The following is a 20,486-nucleotide window of genomic DNA, read 5'->3' on the forward strand; positions in this document are numbered from 1 at the left end:
GGCGTGGGGGCGGGGGCAGGGGGTGAATGGAAGAGTGAACGGGGGCGGGCGCGGCGGCGCGAGCCGCATGAATGAGAAGAACGTGCCCCGCGAGAGACGTCGCCCGCGCCCGCGCCGGGGAGCCAATGGGAACGCCGCGAGGGCTAGAGACCCTAAGCTGAGGGCAACGGCCGCGCGCCGGCTCGGAGGCGAGCGTCGGCCGGCGGAGCGCGCGGCGGCGGGGCGGGCGTGGAGCGTGCGGGGCCGCGCGCTGCCTCTCAGAGGCCAGACGGCACTGCTGGGAGGCGGTGGCGACAACGACGGCGGCGACAACGACGGCGGCGGTGACGGGCACCGCGCCGGGGGTGAGTACCGGGGACGCTGGCCCCTGCGGAACCGGAAGTGCCGGGCTAGTGAGGTGGGAGGGGAGAGTGACCTTTAGGGAAGGGGGACCGCGGAGGGGAGGAGGTTAGGGCCCTACACCTACTCGGGCTCCATGGGCCCCGAAACTGTCGGTCGCAGAGTCCAGAGAGCCACGACCACCGGGGCTTGGAACCGGTTGGTGCCGGGCTGCCCAGGTGCGGAGCCGCCGCCCCTTCCGTCCCCGGCCCGCGATTCTCTCAGCGCCGGCGGGCCCTGCTCGGTGGATTCCGTGTTTTCTGGCTCAGGGGTTGCCAGCTCTGCCCCCAGTGTTGACTCTCCTTACTCCAGCTGCCGGGTGGGGACTGAGTCCTGTTCCCCCTTTAGCTGCTCGGTGGCTCAGGCCTCTTGCCCCACACTTCGCTGATACTTATTTTGGCTAGAGCTTCGTCCTGTGGTTACCTGTTCTTCCTCCCATCAGTTTGCTGCTTCTCCCTACCCCCACCAGCTAGGTGCTCCATGCCTTAAGTACTTTGTACTTCTTACAAGTGGAGCTTGAATGTGTTTGACAATATTTTATCTGTCTGTAGGAGTCTATTCATAGGTCTAAAGTTCCTTAACCAGTTGGCCAAATGAAACCACTAAAATGAGAAGCTAGAAAGTGACTAAAGTTATTAGAAGTAGTCGTAGAATCAGATACTTGTTACATTGCAGACCAATTTTTGTGGTCTTAGGTTTACTTCCTGGTTAATGTCGTCTTGTCCAGGATAATCGTAGGTTTGCATCTCCATCCTTTTATCCCAGTGTGTGTCTGCTCTGTATCAGACAGATCTCTTCTGCTCATTGTCACATATAAATTCACCTAATGTTTGTAAGAATTCCATCGACAGATACTTGGGTACCTACCTCAGTCTGTGATGATAATAAGCTTTTAAACTTTGGTTTGGGTCTTTACCTTATAGATTGTGTGCATTATTCTATATGGCATCTCCATTAGGATATATTCAAGTTTAATGTATTGACAGCACATAATAATGCATGTGCTGTCAGTGGCACTGCTCCTAAGGAACTACTTATAATAAATCTTACTAAAGCCTTCAAACTGAATATCCTAAATTGTGTATTTTACAAGATTTTTTTGTTGTTGATTTGAGACAGGATTTCTCTACATAGCCTCGGCTGTACTGGAAATCACATTGTAGACCAAGCTGACCTCTAACTCAACAGAAGTCTGCCTGCCTCTGCTTCCAGAGTGCTGGGATTAAAGGTGTGGGCCGCCACACCCAGCTCTGTATTTGTTTTATACATAAATATTTTTACTCCATTCTGTCAGCGTGTGTCATACACATTCTTGTACACTTTGCTGATCCTGGTGTGGATCCACCAGAGTGTGACTGATGAACCACACTCACTCTTCCGGTTTCATGTCTTCTCTTTCTGCACCACAGCCCTTTGCTGGGATGTGGTGCGTTGTTATTTATACCCAATCAATTATTTTATCTTGTCGCTTCTAATATTCTAACATTTCAGATGATGGTCTTATTTATATCTCAGTATGTGGTTCCAAAATTGCATGGCCTTCCATAACTGCTGTACCATGGCAGTATTAGTCTTTATGGCTTTTATTCTGTCATAAATGTGATCTGCAATAGTACAGGATTCAAACTGATAAACTAACTTTACATAAATTTTAAGTAATGTGATTTTCCTTCTTTAATCTCTGGACTTTTTGGGGAAACATTTGCTTTAATAGTATTGTCTACAGATCACGAAATTTGCTTTTTCCATTTAATAATGATACTTAGTCCTAAATTTAGCAAATAGACATAATCACAAAATTAGGACTAAATAGGATCTAGTTTTTAGGACCGTAAAAACTTATTACAATCTTTGGCTCTTCGTTCTGATGTTTTTTGCCTGCTTCCCCAACCTCCCTGACTTTTTTTTTGCGGGGAGGGGCATGAACGGGGGACTAAGTCTCACTATGTGGTTCTGGTTGGCCTGGAAACCATACATACTAGGGTACTTTGGAGCGATCCACCTGCCTCTGCCTCCTGAGTACTGAGATTAAAGGTGTTCACCACCATTCCTGAGTGGTGACTGTAGCAGGATCCTTTGCCTTCTATGTCTTAGATAAGAGAAGAAATTATAAATCCCAAGACACATTTGTATTTCTGTATGTGGATCTTTTGATGTTTTTAATAGCTGCTATTTGTATCAAATAGTATACTACTTGGGGAATAGCACTGCATTCACTTAAAATTCTAACTTAAGCAAAAATCTTGGTCTGTAGATTCCAGGTTATCATTAGGCATGTAGTGTGGTAGAAAGGGTTTATGTCAGCAATTAAACTCTTGGGTTCTGAACCTGGCTACCCAAGTGATTCAGTGGAATGGCTTCAGGCATCTCTAGCCTTCAATTTTACAAAATAGGATAAGGACTCTGTCACCAGATAATGCGAGTAAAGTGCTTTGAGATCACCAGATGAAAAGCATCCTATAAAATTAAGGTGCTTGTGTTGTTTTGTTACTGTGATCAACAGAAATAATTGCTACTCTAATCATATTGGATTATTAGCAGCTTAGTTTACCTCATAATAGGCCTGTGTTAGGAATTAAAAACTATTGAATTTGGAAGAAAAGGACCAATTCCTGTTCTGGACTCAGCTTTTTATAGAGAATATTTCGCCTTTTAGTGCAAGATAGTTTCTTACCCTGGACCCTTCATAAATGATTACAAAGCCAAAACTTGAACTGCTTATTTGATGTCACTAAAGGGCATAAGCATAGAAAGAGACACACAAAAAGGAAATGATAGTTGCTGTCCTATTTTTAAGCTTCCTTTCTTCATTGTGGGAATAAATATTCTCTTTGTCCAAAGAGAAATATCTGTTTCACTTCTGTGCCCTTGTTTGCTTTTAGATTTTTGTATTCTTTGTGTGTGTTGTTACTGCACTTTTGTCAGGAGTGATGGGCTCATGAGAGCTAGTCCTTGGATGACCTTAAGTCAGATAAAACTAGGTTTTCCCCCTTCTAAACAGCATAGCCCTTAAAAAGGTGAAGGACTCTGAATGTATTTTTCTTTCTGACATACATAGAAGTGGAAAATAGTCTTTCTTTCAAAAGGTACTTTTTAATAGTTGCCTGTGGGGCTTTAGCCTTGGGGTTCTTAAGAAATAACATGAAAGAATTTCTCTGATAAAGATATTTGGTTTTCTCCAGGTAAAGCACCATATCCCAGTTGAACTCTGCATCCAGGAAGCCCAAGATTGAAGACAAAAGATCAGAGACATTGACTAACCTGGAAACAGGAACAGCTTTGGAACTTTATCTACAGTAATCTTTTAAAGTATCATCAGGTGAAATTGACTTCATCTTATTCTGCTTATTGGAAAGAACATGGCTTCAAGGATTTTAAATTTCCTTTTAGTTTTTCATGAACTTTCTGGGAAAGGGAGCCCTTAGAGGGCTTGGGAATAACAAGAAGAGATTGAAAGTGGACAATACTGCTGCCTGTTTTTCATCCCCTTCAAAGAAAAGGATTTACAACTCACCCCTGTAACAGCAGTTGTCCAGCTTTGGCCATCAAGAGAGAAATAAAAATAAAATTCAGTTACTATTGCCAGACGCCAGCCCTGGTGAAGTCAAGGTGTGAGAGTGGTGGTATTGAGAAGACCGCCAAAAAGGGACAAGGACTGCAGTAGAAAAAATCAGCTTCTCTTTAAAGCTAGAAGGGGCCCCAGGTTCCTTCTTGGATTAAAATAGAAACCCAGTGCACACCTCTTAGGTGCTGCTCATATTTGGTGAAAGTGTGGTGTTGTGGAGGGGCACTTGTATCTCCTCAGAAGAGTTAAAGCTTCCTGTCCCCCATATTCTTTCCTTCATTTCTTTTGAAGACCTGCCTCCATCCATGAGCTATTCCTTGATCTGCTTGGCTCTCCATGTTTTCCACCTGCAGCTGTTTGCATGCATACAGCCTACTGTTTGTCTTCAAGTTTTAAATTGTACACACTGTGCTTCTTAATCTCCTTTTCTGCTTTATTCTGGGGAGGTGGTTATTAATCATTTGAAATCACCTTTCCCCCTCCCATGTGCTTTCCTTCATTTGAGATCTTTTGACCTTTATTTTTGTTTGGGAGGGGGAAGGGTGATAATTTTGCATTTTCTGTTTTCCCCAGTTTCTTTCCTCTCTGTTTCCCTCATCCCATTTTCTTGTCTGTTCTGCCGCTGTGTGGGCCTGGGCTATGCGGCAGGGCACATCTTCCATCAGAGCTCCAACATGCCCGCAGAGTCTGGAAAGAGGTTCAAACCCAGCAAGTATGTACCGGTCTCAGCAGCCGCCATATTTCTAGTGGGAGCTACAACACTCTTCTTTGCCTTTACGTGAGTTTTCTCCCAGCAGTGGCATTTGGGGGTGGGAGGGTCATGCCATGGGTGAAGACTTTTTTTTTCTTAGTATTTGGAAGGCCAATAGCTGCCTGTCCTTTACTTTGTTGGTGTTTTTCTACCTTCCTCTGCTTCCTGTCTTTTGGAATCATAGATGTTTTCATGGTTTTCTATCTAGTTCTACCACAGGTGATATAAACTAGGAAGGAAGTAGGAAAATACTTTCAGTGAGGCCTGAAGTTTAAATGAAAGAAAGAGAACTAGATTAGACTTAAATCTTTGTTTTTGTTTTTTTCTTTCTGGCTTTTTTGAGTCGGGCCTCTCTACAGAGCCTTGGCTGTCCTAGAACTTGCTATGTAGACCAGGCTGGCCATGAACTTACATAGAATCTCCTGTCTCTGCCTCTCAAGTGCTGGGATCACCAGGCTTTGCTGACTTAGGTCTTTTCAAATAGCAATCAGTCACACCTGGGATATCTCCGCATAGGTTAGAGACTGTGGAAGGAAAGTTCTGTTGTCCTTTTTTGTTGTTATTTTGTGGCTGACCTCGAGCTCACAGAGATCTGCCTGAGATTAAAGGTGTGTGACACCATTGGCTTGCTATGCCAGAATTGGTTTTGAGATTTGAGAATTTTGAGAAAGGCTCTTGCCTCAGAGCCCAAGCTGGCCTTAAACCCATGATCCTTCTGCCTTAGCCTTCTGAGCACTGTGAGAACTGATTTAAGATATGCTAATGAGACAGTTTTGGTATATAGTACCCAGATGCTTTTCTCTATACGTCTAAGAGGTAAGGCCTGGAGATGGAAAAAATACTGGGAACGAGAGGGCTTTATTTAGGAAGAAAATACTAGAAGAGACATTTGTATTAGTTCCCACCAAAAGGAATGGGAGTTCTTGTGCTCCTTCATTCTGATGGGAAAGGTAGTTGGCATTCAAAGATATCTCACTTATAACCTAGGGTCCCAACCTTTCTAGTTAGGATCTTTTTTTGGGGTGGGGTTTGAGACAAGGTTTCTTTGTGGTTTTGTAGGCTGTCCTAGAACTAGCTCTTGTAGAACAGGCTGGCCTTGAGCTCACAGATATCCCACTGTCTCTGCCTCCCGAGTGCTGGGACTAAAGGCGTGTGCCACCACCGCCGGCCTTCTAGTTAGGATCTTAAGACTGTTTATACGCTTGTTTTACTGGAAGAGACTGATTTTCCCTTCTCCTGTCCTCTGTATAGCTGTGTCCACCTAGCAAGTATGTTTTCTGTTAGAAATTTATGAGTCTATACCAGCCTTCTGAGTTTTATACTCTTGAGTCATTGAGTTAACATTCAAGTTGCACCTTTTGAGGTGATCAGGGTACCAAGATCTTCATTTTCATTCTTTTTTTCCTGTGTAACTCTTAGTCTGTTCTTGATGAGTAGCAAAAGGAGGAATGTGTCTTCATTGTCAGAATGTGTTTTGATTTTTGCTCTTTTGGTGTAAGCAGAATCAAAAAATTTAGTCTATCTTTGTGCTTTAGTAGCATTTGTGCTGGGTCAGGAGAGATATGTAACTGGATCAGGTTAATACCTTTAGACCTACCTTATGGGAACATTTGTTTCCCTTTGGGAGTCAAGCTATTGGGGGGGGGGGCGGTCAAGCTCTTATAGTAGCTAAAGTATGCAGAGAAATAAGTGGTTTTTCTCTTTCAAACTGTCGTTGAGCTAATACATGCAGAACCCCTATTAATTTGTTAATCTGGAACCATTGAAGTGCTTGGCTTGTTATACCAGTTTGCCCACAAAGAATTGTCCTGACAGGCATTGTCTTACTGATAGTTGATGTTATTTGACCTACTTTTTCTGTCCTTTTTTTTTTTTTTTAATACTTCTTCATTCTTTGGTGCCAGTTGAGTTGGGTCCCTCTTTATGTTGTGTCATCTGTAGCAAAAAGTTGTGTGGCTTTTTTTTTTTTTTTTTGGTGGTCCTGGCGATTGACTCCAGGGTCTTGTGCATGGTAGATGAGTGTTTTTAACACTAAACCACATCCTTAGTTTGGGGAAAAAATAGAGGATGTTATTGACTATATTTGGAATTTCTGTGTCTAATACAAATTTAAGAGTCTCAAATCATAGGTGAGATTCCTCTACCATTAATTTCTACAGGTTAAATTTCTGGGCTCCTGTTTATTACCAAAGTCTCATTTGTCCATCCTATGGAGTCATACACACTTGGTTGATTTTACTTTATCACCTAGCTGGGTTTGGTACCCTAAGAGGCCAAGAAAGGGTGTTGGATACCTTGGAACTGGAGTTACAGGAGGTTGTATGCTATGTGGAATTCAACTTAGGTCTTATGGAAGAATAAGAGTTGCTTTAATCACTGGGCTGCTCTGTATCCCCATCATCTGGCTCTTACTACCTCTGAAAGTCCTATCTCTTTTCTGTCTGACTGGTGTCTGCTCTATAAGCACATTTCTGAGGCACCACTGTCCTTAAGAATGGTCCTTTTGTGCATCCCTTCCCTTTGAGATTCAATTCCTTGGAAAACACTGTTTAAAACTATATGCCATGTGAAAAAGAGTTCATGGTTTCAAGTGGAGAGATAAAGAAGGCTCTTTTTGAACCTACTTCTGTGGGGCCATAAATCTGTAACTGCTCTGTCACCCTCCTGTTCTTTTCACTAGGTTACAAGTGGCTCTTACATCACTGTAGGTCCCAGGTGATAGTTACTTTGGGACCTGGAGGAATGGGAGCAGGAGGAAGAGTTCCTTTCAGCTGGCAGACATAATTAGTGGAGGCATGTAGGCTTCAACTAATTACAAACAATTTACCCTCCATGCTTCTTTGTTAAGTAGGGAAAGCTATGAGCAGAAATTACCAGTTAGGTCTGGTCATCAAAGAAATAATGATGCTTTTCTGCCCCAGAGAAGTCTGCAAAGAGTAGTTGAGGGTCTACCTAGAGCTGATCCTCCTCATCGACTTCAGTACATTTGTTCAGTACTAAAGCCAAACAGGCGGTGAGCATCTTGCCTTAATTCGTTTCTCTCTTCTCTGTTTGGGTAGGAGAGTATCTGCTTAAGGTAACACACCTTTTCCTGGTTGGGTACTAGAATTTGCATCTAAGATAATACATCTGGGTCCCACCTGTCGTAGTTTAATACTTTTTTGTTGTCAGCTTTTCAAGAAAGTGTTTCTCTGTAGCTTTTGGAGGCTGTCCTGGAACATACTCTGTAGACCAGACTGGCCTCGAACTCACAGAGATGTGCTTTCCTCTCCCTTATGAGCGCTGGGACTAATGGCATTCACCACCATAGCCAGCTCCTTTTTATGCTTTTGTTTTGCTTTGTAACACAAATTCTCACTATGTATCCCTGGTTAGTCTGGAACTCATTGTGTAGACCAGGCTTACCTCGGATTCGTAGAGATCTACCTGCCTTTGCCTCCCAAGTATTGGGATTAAAGGTGGGTGTTACCATGCCTGGCTTTGGAGGTCAGGAGACTGAGTTTGGTACTTTGTTAATGTTTCTGGATCCCAGTTTTTCTTTTCTATCTACAAAGAAGTTGAACTGGAGCAGTTTATTTCAGATGTGTGAACTTTTCTGGATGGCATCTTACATGGAATCTCAGTACATAAAACAAACAGTGGAAATGTTGTGATTCAAATGAGACTAATTTAAATAAGTCCAGTTACTTGGTGTTTCCTGTTAACCTTCCTGAGGTGCCTGAGATCTCAGAGCTACTGGCAGCACCCTTTCGAATCTCTAAATTGATCTTCTCTAAAGTCCTCTAGTACAGAGTCTCAATTTTCTGCTGCTTAAATTGGGGAGAAGAGGTAGGGGGATTCTCTGGTTTTGGTAGAATAAAAAAATAGGTTAGAAATCCCGACGGCCTTTCCAGTGTCCTATATCCATGGTATAGCTCACTTCCTTTTAGTTTCTGCCTTAGGTCCCTTCCAACTTTTATGTCCACAGAATTAGGCAACCTCTGTGGCTTTTTTTTTTTTTCCCTTTCATACCTGTGGAGGTGTTAGCACCTGATTTGAGTGGGAACAGCCTCGTGATCTGGCAGGTTGAGTAGTGGTTGTTCCTTTCCTTCCCACATGGTTTTCCTCATCCAGGAATAAATGCCCAGGTCCTATAGCATACATGGCTTAGTTGCTGGAAATCACAGGGTACTGAATAACAAAAAAGCACGTGTTTTAAGAGAAACCTATGAACCTGTCAGAGTACAAATTGTTTTCCCATGGAATCTTGAAGAAAGCATTCCTCGATGAAATTCTAGGCAGGAAATGGGGCGTTCATTCCAGCATTCTCAACAAATGCTCAAGCAGCAATGTTAGGTTTGGGTGGAATGCATGGTCCTGTTCTTTAGGAGTTTAGTTCGTTGAGTTTAAGTGTCCTTGAATCTCTACTGCCTCAGATGGGGGTGAGGTCAGATTAAGCATGAAAGTGGAGCTGAAGTGATAATTGATGACAGTGATAATGGTTCCTTGTGTCTTTATATTTAGTAAAACCTCAATGTTACACATGCTAGTATAAAAAGAACTTTAGTAGCAGAGCATGTCATGTGTCTTTAATTTTAGCATTTGGGAGGCAGAGTCAGATGGATCTCTGAGTAAGAAAACAACTTGGTCCACATAATGAGAACCTGTCTCAAAGACAAAGAACAATCCCCTCTTTACCCCCAAATTTTAGCATCTTTTCAGACATTCTCCTTCATTTTCATGTGTGTATTATGCAACTGAAGTAGCAAGCTTAAGCATTTCCTGTGAATTGAGACAGGATTAGAATCTAAAACTTCTTGATTAACTTTTTCTTTCTAGGAATTTAACTTTTTTTCTTTTCTTTTTTTAAGTAATACAAAGTGTTAGAAATGCTAGGGAACAGGATTTCAGGAGAGTATATAGTGAAACCCCCACTTCCCTTTTTACTTGGCATTGGAAATAGGCATAATGAGTGGGTGGGCAGAAGAACCTGTTCTACCTGGAGTGGTTTATGTCTGGGAATCCCATCAGTGAGTCAGCCTTCTGGGCTGCAGCCACTCCCTAAACTTCTTATGTCTATGATTATTACTTATAGAGTTAAGGACAAGTTCTGACTTCTTCTCTGGTTGCATCTCTCTCCATCAAAAGCAACCGATTCAAACAGGCCAGTTGTGGTGGTCATCTTGGAATCTGGCATAGTGCTAAAGCAATGGAAAGCTTTTTCTCAAAAAAAGTAGAAACAGGCCTTGCTTACAGATTGTAGAGGTGGATTGTCTCTTCAGCTAGAGTCCTAAGGCTAGAAACAGTGAGACTGTGAAATAGAAGATACTGTTCATGAAGTTGAATTATTTGAGTCACTTAGACATTCTGCCACTGGGGAACAATCTTTATTTGGCAATAGATAGACTCAGTTCCACGATTATACACTTCACTGAGATGTGCTGATAGAGGTTGAGATGGGATGTTTGGCAGGATACACAAGGAATTAGGTGATTTGTTTAGTTTGGAAATGAAACTGAAGAAAAGGAGGGATCTAAAGAAGAGCTGAGCTAGGTATAGTGGTACAGCCTGTAATACTGTCACAACTCAGGAAGCAGGCAGGAATATTAGGAGTTCCAAAGTTAGTGTGAAGGTACATAGTAAGTTCCAGGCTAGAATAGGCTGCACAAAGAGGCCCTGTCTCAAAAAATGAAACAGTTGGGGGTGGGGAGAAAAGTAAGACCTAGGTTGAACTCTGAGATGAGGGCTATGGTGGCCAGTTCTAAGGACCTTAAGTCACAAGCACCTCGGTGTTCTAAAGGTTTAACTTATTTCTCCCATCTAATTATCTTCCAGGCTGTAGGAGTGAAGTGAGTCACCCTTTCTCTTCTTCCTCTGGCGGAAATTGAAGGGACAGCTAAGTACCAGGGAGGGGCTCTGACCTGGATGACTGGTTTTCAGTTTCTCTCCTTCCCTCCTAAGAAACCTAGGCTTCTCAGTGGGGCCCTGCAGGGGCTCTTCCTTCTTAAATCTACTCCAATTCATGCCAAGATATAAGAACATCTTTTCTGAACCAAAGAGTTCACAGAGAAAGAGGCTTCATAGAGGACTTTGTGTGATAATCACGTGGAACTGTGGCTGAAAGGATGCTTTGACTTTGAAATCTGTCTCTTTTATTTTGGTTCCCAATTGCGTATAGCCCAATAAAGAGAAGCAATGAGTTTACTGATGTTTACTATCTGAAACGCCTAACACGTAAATAGTATTTACTTTAAATTTTTAAATGGATGGCTGAATTTGAAGAACTAGATGGTGGTCCTAAAATTTTTGTGTTTCATTGTTTTATTTATGTTTTATTATGAAGCCCACTGCTTCTAAACTGTCTTGGATCATCACTTAGAGTTGTGTTTTTAGTTTGAATGGGAACTGACCACCTTTCTTGACTGTTGTGAATTAGCGTTCCAGACTTGAATGTTGTCTTAATATTGTAGGCCTGTCTTTCCTTCATCAGACTCTTCGTGTCTTCTGACTGTCCGGGTAAAAGGGACAAGGACAGATGCTGCCCTGATTCTGGAGATTAAATTCTGGGCCACAAAGCAGATTAGGGTACTTAGCCACTGTCTTGTAGTGAGTGAGTAGGAAGTTCTCTCAGAGCTGAAACAGGAGATATTACTGATAAAGTAAGGTTCACACCAGAAGTTTGAACTCCTGGGAAATCAGCAGAGAAGGGCAGCCCTCTATGAAGAATCAGATTCTGAAAGAACCTGAACTCACATGAGCATTTCTTTTTCTTGCCAAGTGCTATCTAAAGCATGCCCCTTGATTTGAATGTTATGAATACTGAATATGTATGGCCGGTTTTTCCCCCTTGAAGGATTGAGGATTACTTTGTTCTGAAATTCTCTAATTTTTCTTCTTTGCTCCATTTTTAGATGTTGGGATTTATATGTCATTCTTGCATAGAGGCCATAATAATATGTATTATTCTAATTTTATTTTACGTGCTACCAAAGTAAACATTGTTTTGTTTTTGTTTGAGACAGGGTTTCTCTGTGGCTTTGGAGGCTGTCCTGGAACTAGCTCCTGTAGACCAGGCTGGTCTTGAACTTACAGAGATCCGCCTGCCTCTGCCTCTAGAGTGCTGGGACTAAAGGCATGCGCCACCATCACCCAGCGGTGAACATTGTTTTTGTCTGTAGAGCCCACACTGACCTTGAACTAGCAATTGTATTTTCCTCATTTCAAGTGTTGGTGTTATGATACACATATTATTATGTACATATTATATACTTATTATTATTATTATTATTTCTGTATTATTATTATTTTGGTTTTTCAAGACAGGGTTTCTCTGTGTAACAGGCCTGGCTGTCTTGGAACTCACGCTGTGCAGACCAGGCTGGCCTCTAACTCAGAGATCCACTTGCCTCTGCCTCCTTGAGTGCTGGGACTAAAGGCATGTGCTACCACACCCAACATTATTATTATTTTCAATTTTCAACCATTAGAATTAGTTTCTAGATAGCTGACAGTGGAGAAACCTAAGGTAGCCGGGCGTTGGTGGCACACGCCTTTAATCCCAGCACTCGGGAGGCCGAGGCAGGTGGATCTCTGTGAGTTCGAGGCCAGCCTGGTCTCCAGAGTGAGTTCCAGGATAGGCTCCAAAGCTACAGAGAGAAACCTTGTCTCGAGAACCAAAAAAAAAAAGAAAAAAAAGAAAAAAAAAGAAACCTAAGGTAGTAGAGATTGGTTCAAAGCTAACTGTGAAGATGGAAGGGGAACTAGAGAGGCAGGTGGTATCCACATGCTTTGGGATATTGTGCAGGTCAGTGGGACATGGATCCAGAAACCTTAAGTTGCTCCAGAGACAGGAGTGTAGCTGCTATTCATCATACAGTCAATCTCTAGTTCTTGTGTCTGTTTGTAAGGAGATAAGGATGCATTGCAAGCCCTGCTCTCTGCAGAGTTATGCTTTTGTCAAAGTGTTAGAGGCAGCCCTTCATTTTCTTCATTGTTTTCAGGTGTCCAGAGCTAAGCCTGGATGTGTCACCTGCAGTGCCCATCTACAATGCGATTATGTTTCTCTTTGTGCTGGCCAACTTCAGCATGGCCACCTTTATGGACCCAGGAATTTTCCCACGAGGTAAGATCTTTCTATACTCTCATGTAAGCTCTTTGTCATCATTAAAAATAATTATTTCGGCAGATAACAGTTGATCTTGGGCTTGGAGGGAGGGTCTTAGGATTCTGGGATACTATTAAAGAAATATGTATCACATAGTATATAGTTATTTGGTTCACTTTGGGTCAAACCTTTTTTTATTATTTAAATATTACTTAAGGTTTTTTATAGTTTGATCATATTCTTTTCCTTCCCTGAACACCAAGATCTTCCCCATCTCTGTACCCACCCAACTTCATATTCTTTCCCTCTGAAAAACAAAAAAGGAAAACCAGAAAAACAAAATTAACCTAAACAAAGATCATACACACAAAAATGGAATCTGTTGTGTGTTGGCCTAGTACTGCTTCTGGACTTGATACTCTGTGTCACTCCATTGGAGAAACTGACTTTGTTCTTTCTCAGCAGGTGTCAATTGTAAATAGCATCTTGATTAAGGGTGGGACTTTGGTCTGCTTCTTTGGGTCAAATCTTTGATTTTTGATACTCAGACATTTATTTAGAGGTTGAGTGGTGTTAGGTACAGTAGTATTTACTATGAATTAGACAGTTGTAGCTGTGTGTTGCAAACTGCAGTGGAAGTATGGGTAAAGTTCTCTTAAGAACATGGACATGGGTGCGGTTATAGTTGCCTAGAGAAATTAGTGAAGCACTGCTAAGAGTGGGTGAGAAGACTTTATCAACTAGAAGACTGGAAGAGAGAGAGGAGGACAGTTTCACCCAGAAGAAGTGTACACAGAAGCTTGTGCCCATGGAATGGTGAGGCCATCAAGCTTGGAGGGAGAGTACAGTGTATGTTAAGACCAGAAAGGAAACCCAGAGCCAAGTTGTAAAGGACTTTATTTTCTACAGGAAGCCTCTGGTAAATATGCTTCTTCCTTTGATACCAAAGGGTCTTTAATTTACAACAAATAATTCTTCTGAGAGTGTATAGACAGCTTTTGGCTTTGGCCAAATGCAATATAAATAATATAAACCAGATGAAAATTTGAATTCAAGACCAGATTTCCAGCTTTCTCAGAAGCAGGTTCAACAATCATTTATGACAGCTTAATGGGGCATAGCAAAGTGAAAAAAGATCTGCTGTTACACCATCCTGAACATGCTTGATCCTGTCTGAACTCAGCGTTAGCAAGGCTAGGCCTGTGGAGGACTTAGATGGCAGAGGATAGTTTTATTGTGGTAGCTTCAAGGGTCAGAACTTGGGAGGTAAATTGCATGATGGGTTTTATAAACTGATTGTTAAATAAGCTGTATATTTGTTTTTCTTTTTTCTGTTTTCCATGCTAGGGGTTGATCCCAGGGTCCTAGACAAGTACTCTATCACTGAGCTATACTCTCAGACCTAGATAGTCAATTTGAGATACTCCTTGGTTACAGGTACCCAGTGGGCAATTGAATCAGAGTTAAATAATTTGTTTTAGGAGTGTGCAGCTATGGTATTTGAAGCAGCAGGAGTAAGATTATCTAGAGAAAGTAGAGTGAGGTTAGGAAAGACATGAAGTAAGACCTGGTCAGTTCTGCCATTTTTATTGTTAAGTATAGGAGAAAGAGGAGCCATTGAAGAGGGACTGAACAAGGAGGAGGAGAAAGTAAAATAAAAGCTAAGGATAACTCATCAGGTAACTGACTTACTGCTACTATAGTGACTCAGAATCTCCCATTTGGTTACTTAGAATTGATTCTTTAAAAACTTTTAAGCCAGGCGTTGGTGGTTCACCCCTTTAATCCCAGCTCTCGGGTGGGAGAGGCAAGTGGATCTCTTGTGAGTTCGAGACCAGCCTGATCTACAAGAGCAAGTTCCAGGACAGCCTCCAAAGCCACAGAGGAACCCTGTCTCAAATAAATAAATAAATAAATAGTAATAAAATAAATAAAAATTTATTTTTAAACAGGGTCTCAATCTGTAGCCCAGGTTGGCCTTGAATTTTTCATTAGCCTCCTGGGTGCTAGACTTACAGGTGTGAGTCACTATACCCAGCTGAAAAATTGATCTTAACAATAGTTAAGTAGTGTATTTATGTCTGTATTAGGAAAAGATACAGCTGAATTACAGTTGTTTGAAGGCCATGAAAGGGAAATGAGGAAGCAGAGTCAGCAAGTATTAGATTTCCTCTTTTAAGAAGCAAGCAAAGAAGGCTGAAGATGGTGTAATATTTTAAGAGAGAAGCAAACTTTTTTTTTAATACTCTTATTTATTTATTTATTTATTTATTTATTAGTTCTAGTTAGGGAACAAGCTTGTTTCACATGTAAGTCCCTTCTCCCTCTCCCTCACCTCACCCCCATCCCTCCTCCCCCACCCCCAGCCTACCTCTTACCCCATCCACCCACCACTCCCCAGACAGGGTCGGGCCCTTAACGGGGGCTCTGCAAAGTCCACCAAATCTTCCTGTGCTGGTCCTGGGCCCTTCCCCATGTGTCCAGGGCCAGAGTGTAACCCTTCACGTGGGATGGGCTCTCAAAATCCCTTCTTGCACCAGGGAAAAATACTAATCACCACCCAGAGACTCCCTGCAGTGCAGAGGCCTCCTTATTGACATCGATGTTCAGGGGTCTGGATCAGTCTTGTACTGGCCTCCCCGACAGCATCTGGGGTCGATGTGCTCTCCCTTGTTCAGGCCAACTGTTCCTGTGGGTTTCTCTAACCTGGTACAGACCCCAAGAAGCAAACTTTTTATAAGACAGAAGACTACCATCTTGGTAGTTTGAGGAAATAGAGCCAGAGGAGAATGTGATGAAGCCTAAATTGAAGAATGGGAAAAGCTGGAAGTATGCTTTCCAATGCATACTGGAAGTCTCATGGAGTAGGTTCTTCTTTGGAAAGTAGACTAGAGGATCAACTTTCATGAGGAAGAGGTAGAAAGACCATGAGCTAATAAGGATTGTTACTAATGGCATATGATTTTCCTCACAACTGTAAATTTTCTAAGTGGGCTTGGGGTAACAAGTGAGAAGAGGTTTTCCTAAATGTCACTGTGCTCTGAAAGTCTGCCTCAGTTACTGATCATTTGAGATTTCTGTGACAGAGGCACTTTGAGTCCCCAAAACTAAGGAAGACTGTTTTATTGAGTCATTAAATGTTCATTCTTCAGTTATTCAGTGGCTTACTCTATGGAAAGCTGTAGTGACCATATGTGATCCCCCCTTCCCCAGACAGGGTTTCATTGTATAGCCCTGGCTCTACTTGAATGCCCTCTGTAGCAGAGGCTGACTTCAAACTCACAGAGATCCACCTACCTCTGCCTTCCAAATCCTGGGACTAGAGGCTTGTGCTACCACTACCCAGCTCAGAGAGAACTTACATTTTGGCATATTCTCTTTATCTTAAAGGTTTTTTGTTTTGTTTTGTTTTCTTACATTGCTGAGAATCAAATCCAGGGGCTTGCACATGTTAGACAATAATTGTCACAAAGCTCCATCCTTGAAGGTTTTGCATATGAGCTAGGCATAGTTGCATACCTTTAATCCTAGCTCTTGGGAGGCAGAGGCAGGCAGATTTCTGTAGTTTCATGCTAGCCAGGGCTATGTAGTGAGACCATATGTCAAGAACAAACTCCAAAGAAACCATAATTTTATATATGTATTTATTAGGCTTATTTATATATAACATGTATCTACTAAAGTAGTAAGATGTCTTTTTTCTTCCATTCTGGGACTTGAATCCAATACCTTGTACATGGTGAACAAGAAATCTACGTGTGCTGGGATTAGAAGTGTTCATTATCCATGCCTAGCTTGAAAACGACATTTTTTTTTTTTTTTCCTGAGACAGTGTTTCTCTGTGTAACAACAGCCCTGGCTGTTCTGGAACTCCTGGCTGTTCTGTTCTGGAACTCGCTGTGTAGAGCAGGCTGGCTTGAAGTCATAGGGATCCACATGCCTGGCCAAAAACTTCATTTCCCTCTCTCTCTCTCTCTCTCTCTCTCTCCTCTCCCTTTCCATCCATTCATCCATTTTTGGTTTTTCGAGGCAGGGTTTCTCTGGATATCCTAAGCTGTCCTGGAACTCAGTCTGGTCTTGAACTCAAAGACCTGCCTGCCTTTGCCTCCTGAGTGCCAGGATTAAAGGCATGAACTACCATGACTGGTTCGAAAACTTCATTTTTAATAATACCTGTATAGTCACTTTTTTCCTTCCCACATATTTTCCTACATTAATCATAAAAGTAAAAATTGTTCACTGTTTATGAGGGGGAAAATAATATCCTTTAAGTTTCAAAATGGGATAGTGTCTGATAGTTGAAAACTCAGAGCAGAGGCAAATTAGAGCTTGAGTAACAGTAGGGGCGAAAATGGAATTAATAGAGCAGACCATGTGGAGCAAGAGATTTGTGGGAGAAAGGTAACTATATATATTTTGATACATAAATTATCTTTTAAAATACATTCATAATATGTAAACCAAGGAAAATAAGCATATGTATGTCTCCCTTTGATTACTTTTTAAAATGATTTATTTATTTTATATGCATTGGTGTTTTGCCTGCCTACATGTCTATGTGAGGGAGTCAGATCCTCTGGAACTGGAACTACAGACAGTTGTGACAGCTCACCCCTGTGGGTGCTGGAAATTGAACCCAGGTCCTTGAGGAGAGCAGCCAGTGCTCTTAACCACTGAGCCATCTCTCCTAGCCTTTTCTGAGCACTTTTCTTTTGAACTCTATACAGAATAAACTGTTTCCCATAGTGCATGTAGAGTTGATTTTACCATATTAATAGTTTCCAGGCTCCCTTACCCATTAGATAGTAAATGTCTCAAAGGCAGAAGCCATGGTTTTTAAAACATAATTTTTATTCAAATACAAATTTTAATTAAAAATAATTATATGTGGGGCATAGTGCCACATGCCTTTAATCCCAGCACTCATGGAGGCAGAGGCAGGCGGATCTCTGAGTTCAAGGCCAGCCTGGTCTACAAGGTGAATCCTAGGACAGCCAGAGAGAGCTACAAGAGAATTGCTGTCTGAAAAAAATAACTTAAAACACTTTACCATTTTTTTTACTTAAATTTTGTGTGTGTAGATCAGGTACACATTCTGTATTGTATATGTTGAATTGGTTCTCTCCTTACACCTTGTGAGTCTCAGAAATCGAATGAAGGTTGATAATCATAGCAGCCAGTTCCTTTACTGGTGAGCTATCTCACCAGCCCTAAATAAAATTTTTACTGAATTTTAATACACATATAGATAAAAGCAAAAGTAATTAAAAATATGCATTTTCACAAGATACTTAATATTCACGTGTAGCCAGGATCACTGTAAAAGTGGGAGGAACTGGGGAAGGTTACCAGTATTCATTAACAGATTGCTATTTTTTAATTTATGTATTTTACAAGTTCAGTTTTTTTTTTTAATACTTTTTTATTTCATGTGCATCGATGTTTTGCCTGCAGGTATATCTGTGAGAATGTCAGATTTTGGAGTTATAGACAGTTGTTAGCTGAGATATGGGTGCTGGGATTTGAACCTGGGTCTTCTGGAAGAGCAGTCAGTGTTCTTAATTGGTGAGCCATCTCTCCAGCCCTGTTTTTTGTTTATGTTCTTGTTTTTTTTTTTTTTTTTTTTTTTTTTAAATACTTATTTGGGCTGCAGAGGTTAAGTGGGTGAGAGCACAGGCTATTCTTAAAGAGAACAGGTTTTATTCCCATGACTCACATAGTGGTTCACAAGTTTGTAACTGTACTTCCGGGGGTCTGATGCCATCTTCTGGCCTCAGTTGACACTGCATGCATGTGGTACATATACATACAAACACTCATATACATAAAATAAAAATAAATCTGAGTTTAGTCCCTGGAACCCACAGTGTAGAGAGAGAACTAACTCCTGAAAAGTTGCCTCTAACCTCCACACACATGTGCCTATACTTACATACACACAAAATAATGATAAAATTAAGAAAATATTTCTATTTTTTTCTTGCCTCCTCAGCACTTAGGCAGCATGCTTTTTTGTTTGTTTGTTTGGTTTGGTTTGGTTTTTGTTTGTTTGTTTGTTTTTTGAGACAGGTTTACTCTGTGTAGCTCTGGCTGTTCTGGAGCTCACTATGCAGACCAGGCTGGCCTTGAACTCAGAGATCTGCCTGCCTTTGCCTCCCGAGTGCTGCGATTAAATGAATGAGCCACCACTGCCTGACAAAAAATTTTAATATAACAAGAATGTACATACTTGGTATATATATAGAAAATCTTTTGTTCTTAATCATGCAGTATGTGAGCTGTGGATTTATGAAATAGGTACTTAAGGTACTTAAGAAGCTAGGTTTTAGGGCTAGAGAGTTTGCTCAGTAGTTAAAGTATGTATTGCTCTGGCAGAGACCCTGAGTTTGGTTCCAGCACATGCACACACACTAAGTTTTAAGGAGTTATGTACTCAATAGTTTGGGCATAGTTGTTTTTAAGTTGATTTTTCCCTTTTTTCAAGCTGAAGAGGATGAAGACAAAGAAGATGATTTCCGAGCTCCACTTTACAAAACAGTGGAGATCAAGGGCATCCAGGTGCGCATGAAATGGTGTGCCACCTGCCGCTTTTACCGTCCTCCTAGATGTTCCCACTGCAGTGTCTGTGACAACTGTGTGGAGGTGAGAGCACTGGATGGGTAAGACTGTGTTCATCTCAAGTTGTCTTTTTCCTTACTGTAGAATAGATTTCTTTTTTCTTTATTAGAATTTTTATCATTTTGTGTGTATGGGTATTTTTGCCTGCATGTATGTCCATGTATTATGTCCATATTGGAGGCCTTTTGAGGATGTCAGATCTGTGGAAATGAAGTTATAAACAGCTGTGAGCCTCCATGTGGGGAATTGAGCCTTGGTCCTCTGGAAGATCTAGACAGCTCTCTTTTTTTTGTTTTTTTTTTTTGGGGGGGGGTGTTTCAAGACAGGGTTTCTCTGTGGCTTTGGACCATGTAGTTCATGTAGACCAGGTTGGCTTCGAACTCACAGAGATCTGCCTGCCTCTGCCTCTGCCTCCCGAGTGCTGGGATTAAACTCGTGTGCTACCGCTGCCTGACAAAAATAGCTTTTGTTTGTTTGTTTGGTTTGGTTTTTCTGTAACTTTGGAGGCTGTCTTGGAACTACGAAAATAGCTTTTTAAAAAGTTTGTTTTTACTCCGGGCGTTGGTGGCGCATGCCTTTAATCCCATCACTCAGGAGGTAGAGGCAGGCAGATCTCTGTGAGTTCCAGGCCAGCCTGGTCTCCAGCGTGAGTGCCAGGATAGGCTCCAAAGTTACCCAGAGAAACCCTGTCTCGAAAAACCAAAAAAAAAGTTTGTTTTTATGTATGTGTGTACCTGGTACTTGAGGAGGTCAGGAGGTGACATTAGATCCCATGGAGCTAGTGTGGACGGAGTTTTCTTTGGGCCACCAACTTACAAAAAAACAACATGGAGACTTGTTTTTAATTATGAAAGCTCAGCCTTAGCTTAGGTTTGTTTCTAACTAGCTCTTATAAATTAAATTAACACATTTCTATTAATCTGTGTGCTGTCATGTGTTTTATGGCTTTTGCTTCTCCTTCTGCATGTCCTGCTTTTGCATCTAGCTAGAGACTCTCCCACTCTCCCTTCCTTCTTCTCAGAGTTCTCTCTGTTCCCAGAAGTCCTGCCTATACCTCCTGTCTAGTTAATTGGCCATTTAGCTTTTTAATT

General features: G+C 41.7%; 1 protein-coding gene across 2 annotated transcripts in view; it reads left to right on the forward strand.

The window, feature by feature from the left end:
• Positions 1-203: 203 nt before the first annotated feature.
• Zdhhc5 (zinc finger DHHC-type palmitoyltransferase 5) overlaps positions 204-20,486 on the forward strand; it is a 29,677-nt gene continuing 9,394 nt past the window's right edge. The window contains exons 1-4 of one of the 2 annotated variants that reach the window (XM_027422678.2): positions 204-344; positions 3,561-4,721; positions 12,674-12,795; positions 19,262-19,419. In XM_027422678.2, coding sequence (XP_027278479.1) covers positions 4,618-4,721; positions 12,674-12,795; positions 19,262-19,419 — 384 coding nt within the window. In that variant the 5' untranslated portion in view covers positions 204-344; positions 3,561-4,617. The remainder of the gene's footprint in view (positions 345-3,560; positions 4,722-12,673; positions 12,796-19,261; positions 19,420-20,486) is intronic. The other variant, XM_027422677.2, reaches the window with a different exon arrangement.

The sequence above is a fragment of the Cricetulus griseus genome, chromosome 6, assembly GCF_003668045.3.
Source record: "Cricetulus griseus strain 17A/GY chromosome 6, alternate assembly CriGri-PICRH-1.0, whole genome shotgun sequence".
NCBI classification, from domain to species: Eukaryota; Metazoa; Chordata; class Mammalia; order Rodentia; family Cricetidae; genus Cricetulus; species Cricetulus griseus.